This window comes from Impatiens glandulifera, chromosome 6 (genome assembly GCF_907164915.1).
Source record: "Impatiens glandulifera chromosome 6, dImpGla2.1, whole genome shotgun sequence".
NCBI lineage: Eukaryota > Viridiplantae > Streptophyta > Magnoliopsida > Ericales > Balsaminaceae > Impatiens > Impatiens glandulifera.
Window position 1 is genome coordinate 52630522 of NC_061867.1, and position 20768 is coordinate 52651289.

At 30.1% G+C, this 20768-nt stretch overlaps 2 protein-coding genes across 2 annotated transcripts in view; one reads left to right on the forward strand and one right to left on the reverse strand.

The window, feature by feature from the left end:
• The first annotated feature begins 7180 nt into the window (after positions 1-7180).
• LOC124941098 (caffeic acid 3-O-methyltransferase-like) overlaps positions 7181-20768 on the forward strand; it is a 31764-nt gene continuing 18176 nt past the window's right edge. Inside the window, exon 1 of the mRNA XM_047481368.1 lies at positions 7181-7616. Within this exon, the coding sequence (XP_047337324.1) occupies positions 7210-7616 (407 nt within the window). The 5' untranslated portion in view covers positions 7181-7209. The remainder of the gene's footprint in view (positions 7617-20768) is intronic.
• On the reverse strand, positions 12190-13332 carry LOC124941099 (caffeic acid 3-O-methyltransferase-like). The gene is made up of 2 exons (XM_047481369.1): positions 12971-13332; positions 12190-12517 (listed from the first exon to the last, which is right to left on the reverse strand). Exons 1-2 carry the CDS (start codon positions 13273-13275, stop codon positions 12193-12195), a joined length of 630 nt encoding a protein of 209 aa, XP_047337325.1. The 5' UTR covers positions 13276-13332; the 3' UTR covers positions 12190-12192.

Below are 20768 nucleotides of genomic sequence, written 5' to 3' on the forward strand. Positions count from 1 at the left end.
TCACATAATTTTGATTTTTTTAAAAATTATTTTGATAATTTAATTATTAAATTAGTTAAAGAAATAACATGTGAGATTAATATGAATTATTTAAATAATATTTAAATTATTTATATTAAATTGAATATATAAACTTTGTTAATTTTTTAAAATAAATTAATTCATTAAAGAGTTTTAGAGTAATAATATACGTTAGTTATGTATGGCTAGACTATATTAATAAATATATTATAAATGACTTTTAAAATAATTTTCAATTATTTTCCATTTTACTGTAATGAAAATCAACATAATAAAATTCAACACCAAATTTGATAAACGTGCGACATTTCTAATTTAACTTTTTAACTAACTAATATATATTTAATAATGCTTAATTTAAATTTGTTTGATTTGTCGGGTCGAGTTCTTTGGTTAATTTGGATATATATGTGAGAGTAAATGAATACTTGAGTCAGATCGTGGGTTCACCCTCCCATAAACTTGAAACGGTTAAAATAAAATTAAAAATGTTATATGTATGTTTCAAACTTAATAAAGAGTCATATGGAAAATGTGAGTCACAGGATGTCGACTAATTAACTAATTGATAATACATATTAAATACAAAATATATATAGATACACAAAATTATAAAATTATCTCAACAATCTCAAGTGGTCTAGCGGTTAAGGTGTTCATATTTAATGCTTAAGACTAGGATTCGAATCCCAAAAATTGCAAATTTAAAAGTGAGTATTATAAATATTTCAGAGATCGATGTTAAAGAATGCATTCATGAGTATAATATATGGTAACACAACGGGTGAGGTCATGAGATGTTGTTTATCGACTAAGATTGGTGAGTGGTTTGTCAAAGGATAAAAATGCATATGAAAAAGTGTGAGTCAAAAGTTGATGATTAATTGGGAGGTTAGTGGTTGGATAATTTAAAAGTGAGTATTATAAATATTTCAGAGATCGATGTTAAAGAATGCATTCATGAGTATAATATATGGTAACACAACGGGTGAGGTCATGAGATGTTGTTTGTCGACTAAGATTGGTGAGTGGTTTGTCAAAGGATAAAAATGCATATGAAAAAGTGTGAGTCAATTCGTGTGTGATCAAATTGATACTAGTTGTAAATTTATTAAATTAATAATAAATTTACTAAAGGGTTAATTCGTGGATAACGGTTTGCTGAAAAAGTATAATTATTTATAATTTATTAATCATTATATATTTTCTTATCAGTATTATATATATATATATATTTCATTTATATAAATATAATTTTGTTATATATCGAAAATTTGAATATCTCATACATTTATCTTACTTATTTTTCAGTATTGGTATTGATATCATATTTCGGTATATATTAAAAAATTAAGATTTTTTATATTATGCACCTAACTTGAATAAGTTTTGTTTTTATATATGACATGTACTTTTAAAAAAGTAAAAGTATTAGGATCAAACTTGAAAATAATTAAATTTGGAGGAATTAATATAAAATTACTAAAAAAATAAAATAAATTAACCCATCTCACTTTAATACTTCTCATTTCATTTTTCTTACCATATATATGAATTTTTTTTCTACTATCATGTAATTAAAGAAAATTAAGGGTATTTGGTTATTTTATTTAATGGTTTAATGATATGTTCCATTATTTGGATTTAACATCAATCAAGCACTTAGCCATTTAGTTATAACAAAACAAAACAACCTATATCCACCAAATATTTGTGTCATCTTGTTATTCATTTTTGGTTTATAAATAAAATTTTCAGCTTTCAGCCAAATTAAGAAACAAATATCATCCACTCATATGGAGAGGGCAGAGAGAATAGACTGCTTGAGAAAAGTAGGATTTTGATTAAGAGAATTATTCAATATATACCTTTTATTAAAATAAATGTTGTTTTACCTAAACTTCATTTTATATATTTTCACAATTTAGTTTTAATTTTTAAAATTTAAATATCTCACTATACAAAATTAAAAAAACAAGAGTAATGGATTAGTTATAAAATAACTCATAATTGAGTTTATAAAGCAAAAGTAGAGAACTTTTTAATGCACAAGGGAAAATAATTTATGAAATTATTTAAACAACTTATCAACGATGCGAGCGCTTCAAGAAAAATAAATTAGAAATCTAAGCTTACCTCATTGATTTCGATTAGTGTTTTCCTATCTGATTTTTTTGGTGTGATTTATCTAGTTAACTAATTTATCTGTCCTAAATATTGTTTATAGGTAATGTCTTAATTACACGATAATAACGTGTAATAATGATTTTTTTTCCTTAAAGAAAATAAATAATAATATTAATTAATAATAAGGAAAATATTGTTGAAACGTCAGTGGCCAAATAAAGATTAAGAAAAAAAAATTATTTCAATTATCTTCTTTTTGTAAATACATTTATTCTATTTATATTAGAAAAAAACTCATAATTAAATTTTCAAAATCTCAACTATTCTTAAACAGTAAAAATTAATATTAATTGAGACATTTATTAAACACAAGATAATAACATTTAATATTATAATTAAAACACTTTTTAAATAAAAGATAATAGCGTCTAATTTTTAATTTTTTTATTAATTTTATTTTCAACACTCCCCCGTAAATTAATTCTTCTTCGTGATTCCAAACATACTCCTCATTTTCTGAAAAATTCCACTCCAAGAGGCTTCGTAAAAATATCTACAACTTGATCAACAAATTTCACATATTCAAGTCTGATATCTTTTTTTCGTAATACTCTCATTGATGAAGTGATAGCGTGTATCGATGTATTATTTCGATCACGAAAAACAAGATTCTTTGCTAGAGCTTGAGCAGACTTGTTTCGACAAAAATAATGACCGCTTCATTCTTTGACAAACCTATCTCCTTCAATATCCTTCTAAGAAAATTGCGCGACAAGCGCATGTTGTTATTGTGACATATTCAACTTCACAAGATGATAGCGGGACTATCGCTTGTTTATTCGAACTTAACAAAATTGTATTAGACCTCATAAAAAAACAAATCTAGTTGTGCTCTTCCGATAATCTATATCTTCGACAAAATCACTATTGGAATATTTAACAAGTTGAAATTCCTTAGACGATGAATAAAGCAGTCCAAAATTAATAGTACCTTTCAAATATCTCAAAATCCTCTTTGTCGCCTTCATATGCTCCGTCGTGGGCACCTCCATGAATCGACTAATAATTCTCACACTAAAAAGAATATCCGGCCGAGTACATGTCAAATACCTTAGACATCCAACGAGAATTTTGAACAGTGTGAGATCCACATTTCCGGCTTATTCACTTTAAAAACTGAACTACTACAAACCTAAACATAATCCATAACCAAACCGGTCCAGATATTCCATTTAACCGATTCCTTGTTAATCTCATCAAAACTAAGTCTTGCGTGTTTGCTTCAAGCTAAAATAGACATTTACGCCATTGAACCCGGTTCAAGAGTTTGTAACAGTTTGCGTAGTGTTGAGAACAGTTGTAGTCTCTAACCGGACTATCACCAATTAGAGCGTGTGTGTTGTGTTGTAAGCGGTCAACCCTCCCAAAACCGGAACCCTGGTCCTCCAAGGGCGACCCCGATCCTAACATCCTCCTTAAGAAAACCGTTAAGAAATGTTGACTTCACGTCTAATTGGAATAATTTCTTTAGTTTTTTGTGCCGCTAGTGAAATAAAAAATTTGATTGTTTCTAGACGAGCAACTAGAGTAAATACTTTATCATAGTCCACTCCGTGTCGTTGTGCATACGATTTGATGACTAATATTGCTTTATATTTTTCCACCACACCTTTGAAATTCTTTTTCTCTTTGAATATCCACTTGACACCAATGGACTTTTGACCCGCTAGAAGAGAAGTGATTTCCCATGTATCGTTTCTTTCAATGGCTCGAATCTCATCTTCCATGGCTTAAATCCATTTATTCTCCTTACTAGTTTTTTCAAAACTTAAAGGCGTTGTTTCGACTAAAAGATAGAACATAAAGACATCATTCATTACCTTCGTATTCTCGTAAAGTTCTTGGATAGTTCTCATCCTTCGTGATCCTTTATTAGGACTTCCACTTGATAAAGATGCACTAGAATATATGTCCTTGTCGTTGTAGAAATTACGGGTTGCCATGTTTCTTGTTTGTCCTCATCGAAGAATGAGAATAATTTGTTAACGGAATCTTCATTAACTTCCTAATTCCAAGAATCATCTTCATCAAACTTCACATCACGACTGACAACCATATTTCTGTTGACAGAATTGTAGAACTATAATCCCTTTGATTTTCCGTCATAACCGATGAACACAAACTTTTTGCTTCTATCATCAAGTTTGGTTCTCTTTTGCTCAGGCACATGCTTGTAGGTAATACTTTCAAAAATGCTTAGGTGAAATACATCTGGCTTCTTTCCGCTCCAATCTTCAATTGGTGTTAGGTCTTTCCCGCTTTTGGTCGGACAACGATTAAGGAGATACAATGCACAAGCCACTACTTCCGCCGAAAATTCTTTCAGCATCTTCTCTATGTTTCATAATGCTTTGAGACATGTTGAGAATAGATCGGTTCTTCTTTTCAGCCATTCCATTTTGTTGTGGAGATCTTGGAGCTGTGAGAAAATGACTAATGCCATTTTATTCACAAAAACAGTTAAAGGCATTAAAAGTTAATTCTCCACCTCTATTGGTTCTCAACGCCTGAATCATGTAGCTATACTCTTTCTCCATCAACGTTTTGAAATTCTTAAAATTATCAAATTATTTAGAATTTTTTTCAAGAAATAAACCCATTTCTTTTGGCTAAAATCGTCGATGAAAGTAAGTAATAATTACTTTGACCATAAGACGATGGCTTGTTTGGTCCACATACATCGGCATGAATTTATTCAAGTGGATTCGTTGCTCTTGACGTTGTTTCCTTTGGTAAGCTATCTCTTGCATGTTTGCCTAGAAGACATGCTTCACAAAGTTGATCCAGATGATTGATCAAAGACATCCCCCTTCACCATTTTCTTTTCGGACATCATTTTTAGATCACCAAAATTGAAATGTCCCATCCTCATGTTCCAACACCACGCTGGATCTGTCACAAATACTTGCAAGCAATTTGGCCATTCGGTTTGAATAGGAAGCGAAAACATCATATTTTTCGACATCGTCACCTTCGTAATTAGGTTAGTGCTTCCATCTCTAGCTAAAAATTACGATACTTCATTAAAATATGGTAGCCTCTTTACATGAGTTGCCCCAAACTCAAAATATTACTCTTTAATTTAGGGACATAATACACATCAGAAATAAACTTGTGCGTACCATTCTTCAACCGAATAAATTGGTACCTTTGCCTCCCATCTAAATTTTCGAAGCATCTCCAAACGTGATATTTTTGATTGCCTCTTTCTCAATCTCAATGAATTTCGACCAGTCGCCACAAATGTGGTTACTCGCACCGTTGTCAAGATACCATTGACTTTCTCCTTCAATAACTTCTTGATTTAGCGCCAACAACTACATCAACTCCTCCATTTCTTTCTCTTCTGTCAAATTGACTTCTACTTTTGTATCCCCAAAATACCAAAAATTACGAGCATAATGACCCAATTTGTGACAATTGTAACACTCAAAGCACGACTTTTTGTATCCCTTCTCGTATTCGTCACTTCCTTGTCTTTGTTTGCGTCCTCTTTCTCTTCCTCAACCTCTTGGATTTCTTCAAGGATTTTATCATTTGATTTCGCAACATCTGGATTTCTGCAACGTTCTCGACCGCCACCCGAGAATATCCTCGACCTCGATCTCGATGAACTACCCTCCCCTTTTCCCAAACGAATGCTTGACTAGAAGGGCTTGCTCTAAAGGCTTCTTCTTGTGTTTGTTCATCTGTTCCTCGTGCACCAGTAACGATCTATTTAATTCGTTGATTGAGAGTATCTCTAAATCTTATTCTCTTTGATTTCAACCACTACATGATCAAATCTTTGATGTAGAGAACTTAAAATTTTCTCGATTATTTAAACGTCTTCTATGCTTTCTCCATTTCACTTCATTTGGTTGACGATAGATAAGATTTACGTGAAATAGTCTGAAATAGACTCCGATGCTTCCTGATGTAGAGCTTCAAATTCTCCCGTAAGATCTGAAGTGACACCCTCTTTACCTTAACAACTCATTTGTGAGAATTTTCTAGAATTTCCCACGCCTCCTTCGATGTTGACGCATTTACTTCTTTCTCAAAAACAACATCATCCAGACACTGGTGGATGATTGAAAGGGCATTCTGATCATTCTTTTTGTTTTTCTCGAAAGTTTGAATTAGGATCAACGTCGCATCCTCATCAGGTTAGACAATTCCATCACTGATGATTTCCCGAGTGCCTTGGGAATCGAGTAACATCTTTACTCGAATAAACCAACTATCATAGTTGTCCTTTGTAAGACGTGGATATTGGAACATCAAAGACATTCATGCTCTAATACCACTTTGTTGGAAACATTAGTGGGCAATCGACGTATTCTCTCACAAACTCAAGATAATAAGATTAAAAAAAGGGAAAATATTTTTATTTTAGTTATTCTATTTATTCCAAAAAATAAATTTTTAAACTTCCAAATTTTAAAAAAGTTAAAATTAATGTTAATTAAGACACCTATTAAATACAAGATAATAAAGTCTAATATTAACTAGACTTTTAATATTAATTAAAACACCTATTAAACAAAAGATAATAATTAATTTTTTTGGTATGATTTAGGTAATTAACTAACTTTTCTGTACTATATGATAATAATTGATTTTTTTGGTATGATTTATGTAATTAACTAACTTTTCTGTACTATATGATAATAATTGATTTTTTTGGTATGATTTAGGTAATTAACTAACTTTTCTGTACTATATGTTGTTTATATGTGATATCTTAACATAATGACAATGTCTTATAATAATGTCTTATAATAATGATTTTTTTCCTTAAAAAAACAAATAATAATATTAATTAATAATAGGGAAGATTTCATATTCAATTAAAATAAGAATTATAATCCAACCTTATTTTAGGTTTGATTATCTCTAACACAATATATATAACTAACTTTCTAACTAAACTCTATTATAAATAGACAACCTCCTTTCTTTATAATTCATTGCAAACATATACACTTAGTAATATATCCCTATTTACCACCACATACGATGGCTCAAGCCAACAACGATATTTCTCTTCGTATTATAGAAGACGAAGAAGAAGAGAACCGAGCCTATGCCACCCAATTATTAACCTCCCTTTCACTACCCATGACTATGCAGGCAGCCATCGATCTCAACGTATTTGAGATCATATCTAAGGCCGGTCATGGCGTGATGCTCTCCCCTTTAGAGATTGTATCTGAAATCCCTTGTAAGAATCCTATTGCACACGTCATGCTTGAACGAATACTCAAGCTTCTCACTAGCTTCAATGTTTTGACAACAACTACCACCAATGGCGAGCCACGATATGGATTGGCTCCTGTGGCGAAATATTTTGTGAAGAACGAAGAAGGAGTTTCCTTTGCACCATTCATGACAGCCTTTCATGACAAGGTCATGGTTGGAAGCTGGTTAGTATTGTTTGTTCTACATTAATTGTGATCTAAAACCGGTCATTAATAAGGGTAGACAACATATGATTAATTACATTGATCGATATTAATAATATGAAGGTATCACTTGAAAAAATCTGTGGTGGAAGAAGGGGTAGCCTTCCATTGGGAAAATGGGAAAAACGTATTCGATTACCAAGGTGTTGATCCAAGGTACAATGACGTGTTCAATCGAGCCATGTTGAACCATACAAATATGGTGATCAAAGAGTTGCTATTGACTTATCGAGGCTTTCACAAAGACATGGAAAGCATGACACTGGTGGATGTGGGCGGCGGCCTAGGCCATACCCTCAACACAATTATTTCAATTTATCCCAAGATCAAGGGCATTAACTTTGACCTACCACACGTTATTTGTCACGCTCCTCGTTATCTCGGTTGTTAACACTTCCTTATTATATATTGCATGCATATTTTAGCCTATATATTATCATGTAATTGTTTATTCTACTAGACTTAATTGATATTTAAAATTTCACACATACAGGTGTGACACACATGGAAGGAAATATGTTTGACAGCGTCCCAAAGGGCGATGTAATTTTCATGAAGGTAAATTTAAAAGAATCTAATCATTCTTATTATATGAAAAATAGTTAATTTTTATTATTATATATGTTCCTAAAAGAAAACAAACAAAACATAGCAATTTATGTTGACTTGATTTGAATTCTTCAATGAACAACGTTCAAGTCACATGTTTTAGATTTCCTTACATTGAAACACACATAGTTTTTGTGTGCTTGTGTTGGTGAAAATGTACATTTGTTTCATGCAGTGGATACTTCACGATTGGAATGATGAAGATTGTTTGAAGTTGCTCAAGAATTGTTACAAGGCGTTGCCTTCTAAAGGAAAAGTGATAGTGGTCGAATGTGTAGTTCCAGATGTGGTCGATAACAAAACAAGCGTGAAGAGCATTTATCAACTTGACATGACTATGCTAATAATGATGACTCCCGGAGGAAAGGAACGAACCCTTGAGCAATTTCACATCCTAGCCACCCAAGCTGGCTTTGCTGGGATCAAATTGGAATGCAATGCCTTTACCTACTGGATTATGGAAATTTATAAATAGAACTAACGAGGAATAAAATTGGTGTCAAGCTTGAACGAATTCCTAAATAAGATCCGCCTTAACCTATTATCGACATCAACATGCGATTCATTAGGTTTTATGTCACTTTTATGTATTATTGAATGATTTGATAATTTCATTGCATGTATAAATAAAGATGTTGTAATCTAAGGTGTACCATTATTTATTGAAATATTACAAGTGACTACATGAGAATGTAGACATTCTTGATTGAACCTTGTTAAATTTTCTTCGCATTCTAATTTTTGCATTATCTATATTGTTTAACTTTAGTTTTATATTTATTATTTCTTCTATGTATGAATATGGAGAGAAGATATATTAGAATATATTAGAATTATATAAGTTATGTGTATTATATAAATATTACATTGAACTTATAAGGAAACTAATATAATATAATATTGATATTATCATAATTTATTATAGTGATAATATCTTAAAGATATATTATTTTATATTATAACATTCCTCCTCAAAGTTAAGATGAAAAACGTTTGAACAATTTGAGGTTGAAGACGATCGAGATGTTGAAATGTTGATAATATATTATTTAAACATTAAAAACTCGTTAGCTCCATCCAGTTACAGGATGTCAATGTGTTAACTGGTAAATCAACGAAGATGTCGAATCTTATGGGCATTGAATGCTGGGATGAAATAATAACTAAATAAACTCTAAAGTTACTTGTTAGTCTCGAAATCCATCCAATAACGGGGATGTCCGTGTGTTGCATAAAATAAAAACTAACGAATAGGTCGAAGCATAATCTTTCGAAACTCTAATAGCTAATTCACCGACCGAGGAACAAAACCTTATGCCACCCATTAGCATATATAAAATGCTTGGTTGAAACAACTAAACTCAAAACTCAGAAAATATAATTGTCGAAGAATATTTTTATATTAAAATATAATAATAATAATAATAATTATATCATTATTAGATTTCTCCATCGATGACTAAAGTAATCATTGATGGAGACAACGAAATACTAGATTTTGTAGCTCAAGAACAAAACTTTGTCTCTGATACAATGTAAGAATATGGAAGGAGATTGTATTAACTGATATATCTTAAATTAAATAGGTTATGTCTATTATATAGACATTAAATTAAACTTACAATTAAGGAAACTAATATAATATAATATAATATTTATATTATCACAATTTATCCTATTGTGATAATATCTTACTTATATATTATTTTATATTCTAACTCAATATATTTTTATTTGTTTCCATTATGTAGAAAAGAGAATACAAAAAGATAATTGTATTATTGTAGCAAAAGATGTTATTATTATATTACACATAAGAGACTATTTATAGGCAATTAAAATAAACACTAATTGATTTATTAAAATAAAAGTTGAAGTTGAAGATTAATATAAAGAAATATTCTTTTTGGGAATATAAGAAATTTAAAATTGGAGTGTAATGTATTTATAACGCTATGAATAATATCAAATTAAATGATATATTTATAATATAATTGTAATGATAAGTATTTGAAAAGCCACACATTAAACTTTAATAAAAAAAATTAATATTAATATAATTGAGTATTGGGTATCAGGTTTGTATTTCGCACACTCCTCATCCCGTATCCGATCGAATATCTTCTCCCCCCTTCCCATGCCTGACCCCGAGCCCAATTTAAAATACCTGAACCCGACTATGACTATCGGTACCCACAGGTATCGAACATACAAATACCCATTATCATCGTATATACAAGTCTAACTACTTTATTTACATATATTAACTATTAAAAGTTTATATTCTATTAAAAATTCGTTTATTCAACATCTCACCTGATTAATCAGAGTTATAACTAATTATACATTGGGTTAATTTAATTTCTCATTTATATTTTATAAAATTAATTTGTAATATAAATATTTTTTATATATATTAATATTAACAAAGTCTTATCTTTTAATTAAAAATATTTAATCATATATTTTAAAATATTTAAATTTAAATCAATTTAAATTTAAATTATTATTTTATACAGTATTTTAATAAATTATTATAACTTTTTATTCTTATTCAAATAACAAATCATCACAATTTAAATAAAAAATTGATATATTAATTATTAAATTTATTTTATTATATTATCTTGTTAGTTAACTTTTTATTAATTAACTTTTCAACTTCTTTTTCCTTAATTTACAGTTTTATAAATAATTTAAAAATTGTATATATGATTATTATTATATATATACATAATTAATTTTACATATTTAATTTATGTATATATTTTAATGTTGTTAAAAGTATGATGAGTATCATTTTGTTTTTAATTTGACGGCCACAAATATTTATTTTGCATTGGCCCTAATTCTTTGGTTGACCCGAACTCAATTCTAACCTAAAACCAAACTCGAAAAATACATAATATTTTCATATACAACCAAAATAATGGAACATAAGCAATAAAAGAATCCCTGGACGAGACACAATTTGATTTTCAAACAACTTATTTTATTTTATTTATTTTTGTGATCAAAAGGCGCTTGCTACGTTTTCCTCGCCTTTCTATTTATAAAATTCGATAATTGAGTTAGTAAAGGTAGTGCATCCCATTACAATCCTAGTAAACCCAGCTTTGGTGGCTAGGACTTGAAGCTCCTTAAAAGTCCGTAAATTCCCTCCATGATTTATAGCTAATGCGATCATGTCCAGTTCATAAATGCTCTTCGAGTTTGTTTTGTTATCGGGCACTTCTAGAGCTATTACATCAACTATTATCACTTTCCCATTAGAATGAAGTGCTTTGTAACAATTCCCGAGCAACTTCAAACATTTTTCGTCACTCCAATCTATAAGTATACTCTACACAAAATAAATCAATTCTTTCATCACCAACAAATGCACGACAATAATCCTAAATGTATATATATTACTGTGCTTCTAAGTGGGCATAATTTGATTGTACAAACATGGTGATAAGAAAAAGAAAAGGAGATATATATACACTTAATAAATAACATTTAATCAAACTACTCTTATCTTTAAAATATTGAAGTTTGAATTATTAGAGTGGTTGTCTAAGAATAATCAAGTATGAAATACAATATTCTCCAATATATGAATAAAAAGGGTATTCTAATCAACAATTGTAAAAATAAAATGAAAAACAAGTGGAAAAATGAAGAAAAAAAGATTGCAATTAAACAAGGGCTAACATCCTTCATGCTGGAGGGCAAACAAAACTAAAGAAAATGGTAGACGTTTTATATTTACCTTTAGAAAAATGACATCGCCCTCTGGGACGCTTTCAAACATATTTTCCATGTACGTGTTCCATACCTGTATATATCAAAATTTCAAAAATCTAAAGTTTAATATTATAAACAATTAAGATGCATGCATACATGTGCTCTAAGCTAATAACCAGATATAACTTAGAGAAAATAGTTAACCAGGATAAGGAGGAGCTTGACAAATGACATGAGGCAAATCGAAGTTAATGCCCTTGATCATGGGATACATTGAAATAATTGTGTTGAGGGTCGCGCCTAAGCCACCGCCCACATCCACCAATGTTATGCTTTGCATGTCTTTGTTGAATCCAGGGTATGCTAGTAGCAACTCTTTTATAATGACTTTTGTGTGGTTCATCATGCCTCTATTAAACACATCATTGAACCTTGGGTCCACACCTTGGTAATTGAATTCGTTTGTCTCATTTTCCTTATCAAAGGCTATAGATCTTCCAACCACAACATTTTTCAATTGATACCTACATATGTATTTACAACATCAATGTGATTGTTAATATGTGTTATTAGGCCACCATAAGTTGGTGTAACATATTTATTTGTGTAGACTCGCCCACTAAGAAGCTATGAACAAATGAATAATGAACTAATTAAGTTATTTTTTTTTATTTTTTTTTTTACATTAAAATATTATATATCTCTATATTCTTTAAAAACAAAATTTAGAAAAAATTAAAATATAGGACCCTCCAAACATACCCAACTATGAGGGGCATGTGTCTTATAAATAAATGATAAGTAAGAACCTAAATAAAAACAAGTAGAAGAACTAGAAACTCTAGTGCATAACACATTTTAAAATAGGTCAATACCACAACAGTAAACCCTCTAGCTAGGGTCAGCAAAACTCTAACCATGCATATGTATGAATTAAATAATTCTATTATTAAAATAGAAGAATCATCAATACTAACCAGCTGTCAAGAAAGACCTTGTCGTGTAAAACGGTCATGAATGGTGCAAAGGAAAAACCTTCTTCGTTCTTCACAAAATATTTCGCCACCGGGGCCAATCCGTATCGTGTCTCATCATTTGTGGTAGCGACGGTCAAAATATTGAAGCTAGTGAGAAGGTTGAGTATTCGTCGAAGCATGAAGGGTGTGTTAGGGTTATTGTAAGGTATTTGAGACGCAATCTCTAATGGAGTGAGCATCATGCCATGACCGGCCTTAGCTATGATCTCTAGTAGATCGAGATTGAAGGCTGCTTGCATTGTCATGGGCAGTGCGAGCGAGCCAAATAACTGGGTGGCATAGTCTCGATGCTCTTCTTATTCTCTAGTATGAAGAGCAATGATGTCGTTGTTGTTGTCTTTCTCCATTAGATTTAGTAGCTATCAAATGAGAGCAACTAGAACAAGATTTTTCTATTTATAATAGAGAGTTTGGTCCGTCCGACAAATAGCAAGGGAGGAATGCCAAGCTTATCCAATGAAGTTGAGCGAGATATTTATAAGATCCATGTACTATTTTGTTTGCTTATTCATATTTAAAAATTGAACTCAAAACATTAAATCAATTAGGCAAGATTCTTGGCAAACTTGCCAAATTGAGGTACCACTTACAAAGTGGTACTATATATAATTTCAAAGTTAAATTAGTTTTTAAAAATCAATTATCTACAAAATTACCCTTTAGGTTAGGATTGTGTTCAGGTCCAACCAGAGAATTAAGGCCAATGCAAAATAAAAATTTGTGGCCGGCGAATTAAAATTAAAATGATACTCATCATAATTTTAACAACATTATATTATATACATAAATTAAATATGTAAAATTAATTATGTGTATATATATATATATATATATATTAATAATAATATATATAATTTTTAAATTATTTATAAAACTGTAAAACTAATAAAAAAGAAGTTAAAAAGTTAATAAATGAAAAATTAACTAACAAAATAATATAATAAAATAAATTTAATAATTAAAATATAAAATTTTTATTTAAATTGTGATGATTTGTTATTTGAATAAGAATATTCACATAATTTTGATTTTTTTGAATTTGTTTTGATAATTTAATTATTAAATTGGTTAAAGAAATAACATGTAAGATTAATATGAATTATTTCAATAATATTTAAATTATTTATATTAAATTGAATATATAAACTTTGTTAATTTTTTAAAATAAATTAATTCATTAAAGAATTTTAGAGTAGTAATATACGTTAGTTATGTATGGCTAGACTATATTAATAAATATATTATAATGACTTTTAAAATAATTTTCAATTATTTTCCATTTCACTGTAATGAAAATCAACATAATAAAAATCAACACCAAATTTGATAAATGTGCGACATTCCTAGTTTAACTTTTTAATTAACTAATATATATATATATATATATATATATATATATATATATATATATATATATATATATATATATATATATATATATATATATTTAATAATGCTTAATTTAAATTTGTTTGATTTGTCAGGTCGAGTTCTTTGGTTAATTTAGATATATATGTGAGAGTAATGAATACTTGGGTCAGATCGTGGGTTCATCCTCCCATAAACTTGAAACGGTTAAAATAAAATTAAAAATGTTATATGTATGTTTCAAACTTAATAAAGAGTCATATGGAAAATGTGAGTCACAGGATGTCGACTAATTAACTAATTGATAATACATATTAAATACAAAATATATATAGATACACAAAATTATAAAATTATCTCAACAATCTCTAGCGGTTAAGGTGTTCATATTTAATGTTTAAGACTATGATTCGAATCCCAAAAATTGCAAATTTAAAAGTGAGTATTATAAATATTTCAGAGATCGATGTTAAAGAATGCATTCACGAGTATAATATATGGTAACACAACGTGTGAGGTCATGAGATGTTGTTTGTCTACTGAGGGGATAAAGAGGCATATGATTGTTGAAGTGGTGGTAAAAGAGGTCGACTAAGATTGGTGAGTGGTTTGTCAAAGGATAAAAATGCATATGAAAAAGTGTGAGTCAAAAGTTGATGATTAATTGGGAGGTTAGTGGTTGGATTGACGAGGTATATGAGGTGTGTGATCAAATTGATACTAGTTGTAAATTTATTAAATTAATAATAAATTTACTAAATGGTTAATTCGTGATAACGGTTTGCTGAAAAAGTATAATTATTTATAATTTATTAATTATTATATATTTTCTTATCAGTATCATATATATATTTCATTTATATAAATATAATTTTATTATATATCGAAAATTTGAATATCTCATACATTTATCTTACATATTTTTCAGTACTGGTATTGATATCATATTTCGGTATATATTAAAAAATTAATATTTGTTATATTATGCACCTAACTTGAATAAATTTTGTTTTTATATATGGTTTTGTGTACTTTTAAAAAATTAAAAGTATTAAGATCAAACTTGAAAATAATTAAATTTGGAGGAATTAATATAAAATTACTAAAAAAATAAAATAAATTAACCCATCTCACTTTAATACTTCTCATTTCATTTTTCTTACCATATATATGACTTTTTTTTTTCTTACTATCATGTAATTAAAGAAAATTAAGGGTATTTGGTTATTTTATTTAATGGTTTAATGATATGTTCCATTATTTGGATTTAACATCAATCAAGCACTTAGCCATTTAGTTATAACAAAACAAAACAACCTATATCCACCAAATATTTGTGTCATCTTGTTATTCATTTTTGGTTTATAAATAAAATTTTCAGCTTTCAGCCAAATTAAGAAACAAATATCATCCACTCATATGGAGAGGGCAGAGAGAATAGACTGCTTGAGAAAAGTAGGATTTTGATTAAGAGAATTATTCAATATATACCTTTTATTAAAATAAATGTTGTTTTACCTAAACTTCATTTGATATATTTTCACAATTTAGTTTTAATTTTTAAAATTTAAATATCTCACTATACAAAATTAAAAAACAAGAGTAATGGATTAGTTATAAAATAACTCATAATTGAGTTTATAAAGCAAAAGATAGAGAACTTTTTAATGGACCAAGGGAAAATAATTTATGAAATTATTTAAACAACTTATTAACGATGCAAGCGCTTCAAGAAAAATAAATTAGAAATCTAAGCTTACCTCATTGATTTCGATTAGTGTTTTCCTATCTGATTTTTTTGGTGTGATTTATCTAGTTAACTAATTTATCTGTCCTAAATATTGTTTATAAATATTGTTTATAGGTAATGTCTTAATGAACGATAATATCGTGTAATAATGATTTTTTTCTTTAAAGAAAATAAATAATAATATTAATTAATAATAAGGAAAATATTGTTGGAACGTCAATGGGAAAATAAAGATTAAGAAAAAAAAAATTTATTTTAATTATCTTCTTTTTGTAAATACATTTATTCTATTTATATTAGAAAAAAAAATCTCAACTATTCTTAAACAGTAAAAATTAATATTAATTGAGACATTTATTAAACACAAGATAATAACGTTTAATATTATAATTAAAACACTTTTTAAATAAAAGATAATAGCGTCTAATTTTTAATTTTTTTTATTAATTTTATTTTCAACACTCCCCCGTAAATTAATTCTTCTTCGTGATTCCAAACATACTCCTCATTTTCTGAAAAATTCCACTCCAAGAGGCTTCGTAAAAATATCTACAACTTGATCAACAAATTTCACATATTCAAGTCTGATATATTTTTTTCGTAATACTCTCATTGATGAAGTGATAGCGTGTATCGATGTATTATTTCAATCACGAAAAACAAGATTCTTTGCTAGAGCTTGAGCTGACTTGTTTCGACAAAAATTGTGATCGCTTCATTCTTTGACAAACCTATCTCCTTCAATATCCTTCTAAGAAAATTGCGCGACAAGCGCATGTTGTTATTGTGACATATTCAACTTCAGAAGATGATAGCGGGACTATCGCTTGTTTATTCGATCTTCACGAAATTGTATTAGACCTCATAAAAAAACAAATCTAGTTGTGCTCTTCCGATAATCTATATCTTCGACAAAATCACTATTGGAATATCTAACAAGTTGAAATTCCTTAGACGATGAATAAAGCAGTCCAAAATCAATAGTACCTTTCAAATATCTCAAAATCCTCTTTGTCGCCTTCATATGCTCCGTCGTGGGCACCTCCATGAATCGACTAATAATTCTCACACTAAAAAGAATATTCGGCCGAGTACATGTCAAATACCTTAGACATCCAACGAGAATTTTGAACAGTGTGAGATCCACATTTTCTCCCTTTTCATTCTTGCTCAATTTAGCTCAACCTCCATAGGGATAGCCATCGATTTACTATTCGATATATTGAATCTATCAAGAACTTAATTCACATATTCTTGTTGCCCAACAAAAATTTCATCATCGATTGACACACTTCTAATCCGAGATAAGATGACATTAAGCCAATATCTGTCATCCTAAATTCTCGAGCCATATCATTCTTGAAATCATCAAAAAAACTCGGATTATTTCCTGTGAAAATAAGATCATCCACGTAGAGACAAATGAATAAACAATCTCTATTTTTATCTATTTTCACATAAAGCGCATACTCACGTGGACATTTTTCAAATCATTTCTCATGAAAAAAGCATCAATCTGATTATACCATGCTCGAGGCGCTTGTTTGAGACCGTACAAATCCCTCCTCAACTTTAATACATTTCTTTCTTGTCCTTTCATCACATAACCTTATGGTTGCTCAACAAAACATCCTCTGTTAGGATCGGGATCGCCCTTAGAGTACCGGAGTTCCGGTTTTGAAGGGTGAACGCTTACAACAACACAACACACTCTCTGATTGGTGATAGTTTGGTCAGAGACTACAACCGTTCTCAACACTACGCAAATTGTCACAAACTATTGAACCGGGTTCAAGGGCAGAAATGTCTATTTCAGTTTGAAGCAACGCACAAGGTTTGAATGATATTTATAAGGAGTCGGTTAAGGTGGATGGATAGACCGGTTTGATTAAGGAAGAGGATTATGTTTTGGTTTGATTTGAGGTGAGTTATAGTTCAGTTTAGAGTAAGTGAGCCGGATGCAAAGAAAATAACACGAGACAAGATTTTTATGGATGTTCGGAGCAAACTCTCCTACGTTACCCCTTCTTCTCAGATTATGAGAAGGATTTCCACTAACTTAAATGTTACAACACTCACACAATGCCGGACGAGCCTTAATCGCTACTCACCGGTTACACCACTTCACTCTGATGTAATACAATAATTCAATACAACAACAATGCTTTCAATGATTGACACAGCTATTTAGGATCACGCCTGAGATTTATTTCTCTCTATTAAAACTGTTCAGAACCGTTTTTGACAATTTTGATGCTTGGCAAAATTTCTTCCTTGGCTTATATTTATATAAAAAATATGACAACGGTCATATTTTCTCTCTCTGAGAGATTGGCCATCTGAAGCCGGTAATGATCAAGGGACTTGCACGCCTTTCCTCTTGGATAGATCATTTTAGACACATGGCAGACATGCACTTAGCCGTAGGGTTGTTCAATATTTGTTCTGAACCGAATATCCGACCGAATTCGAATTCACCGAATTCGAATAAACCGAATTCGAATTTCATTTTCGGTTTTCGAATCGAATTTCAAACCAATTCGAATTCAAATACGGTTTTCGAATTGGTTTTCGAGTTTGGGTTTCAACTCGAAAACCAAACCGAAAACCGAATTCATTTTTTATTATTTATTTTTCCAAACTTAACTTAAGAATAAGTTCAAAATAATCAAACTAGAATATTTTGAATTAAGATTTATAATAGAAGAAACGAAAACACTAGTGGTCTAGTGGTAGAATAGTATCCTACCATGGTATAGACTTTGGGTTCAATTCTTGGTTGATACATTTTATTTTGAGTTTAAAATAAAAGAAATGAATTCGGTTTGAATTCGAATTATTCGAAGTTCGAACCGAATATAAAATTCGAATTCGGTTCGGTTTAATTAGAATTTATTCGAATTCGGTTCGGTTTTCGAATTGACGAAAAAAAATAAAAAATTCGAAGAAACCGAATTGAGTAACTCGAATAACCCGAAACCGAACCGATGAACACCCCTACTTAGCCGGTTTGCATTTTGGACACATGGCAGACATGCACTTAGCCGACCGCCTATTTCAGAGATTTGCTAGAGATGCCTGACAACTACCTGTTTTCTGGAGATTTCTTTTGGATTTGGACAAGCATGCCTGACAGCTACCTGCTTTCTGGAGATTGCTTCTGGATTTGGACAAGCATGCCTGACAGCTACTTCATTAAGTGTCGGTTGACCGATCCGGTTTGACCAGAGCCTTCTTTCATTAAATGCCTGTTTGACCGAACCGATTGACTGAACTCTTGTTGACCGAACTCCGGTTGACCGAACCGGTTAACTGAGCTTCTTGACCGAACCGGTTGACCGAGCTTTTCACTTCAAACCGAAGTCAAACAACCGAAACGGTATACATTTGCCGAGTCAATCTCACCTACATGGAGATTTTGATATTTTACTCAGCTTCCCCTAGTGAGATTCGATCCCTGGTCACCTGTGTGACAGGCAAGGGTGTTTACCACTACGCTACAACAACTTCTTGTTATATTTAAACCAATTAATATACTTGATATAACTTAGCGGTTTAACATATATATTTGAACTTAGTTTTATCTATTCATTAAACTTTTCATAAGCTCTAACAATTATTTTCTAACAATTTCTCCCTTTTTGATTATTTAGAATAAATATTCAAAAATTGTAATATGTGGCCGATTTAAAATTAATCTACTTAATTTTTCTAACAATTTCTCCCTTTTTGATTATTTAGAATAAATATTCAAAACTTGTAATTGTTGGCCGGTTTTTAAAATGCTTATATCTGTTTGGCTGGTTTTAAAGAGCTTATATTTGTTTGGCCGGTTTTAAAGAGCTTATATTTGTTTGGCTGGTTTTAAAGAGCTTATATTTGTTTGGCCGGTTTTAAAGAGCTTATATTTGTTTGGCCGGTTTTAAAGAGCTTAAATTTGTTTGGCCGGATTTAAAATTTAAATTAGTTTAGGAATTATTGTAATCTAACAATCCTAAAATATTTCTAAGGGAAGAAAACTTAGACTCGAGAAGTGGCTTTGTGAGGATGTTAGCCACTTCATTCTTGTTCCCTTCATGTGATGTGTTCGTCAACAACCGGCCCGGATGCAATGTTTACTCTTCTAAGTTTATGTCTTGATTACCTACATTCATAGACAACAGAAAATCTGGTCCCCATTTTTCTTTGGGTCCATGGCTTATTAATCCCCTGGGAATCCATACTTTGATTATTTTGATGGATTTTTCGTTGTGTGTATGTATAGTATATCTACCTGCTGATGATTTAACTTTAAAGGATGATTTTCAGTAAACATCTCTTGACTTTCGGTCAAGTTTTTCTTTGCCATACAAACTGTCTATCCTTCTCTCAGGTTTCAGCCAGCTTGAAGTTGGTTTTCATAAATCATTTCATCCTTTGAAGTTAAATCATTACAGCTTGTAATTTCTTCATTGAGCTTCTCATTTACAGATGAGATCTCACTTATTGAAACATCAACCTCTTTGATTTGAGATGAACAACTTGAACTATCAAACTTACTTTTTGAAATAGTTTTATTAAAAGATTCTGACAGTTTTCTATACTTAATGACCATGTCATTTAGTGCAGCAATTAGATCAT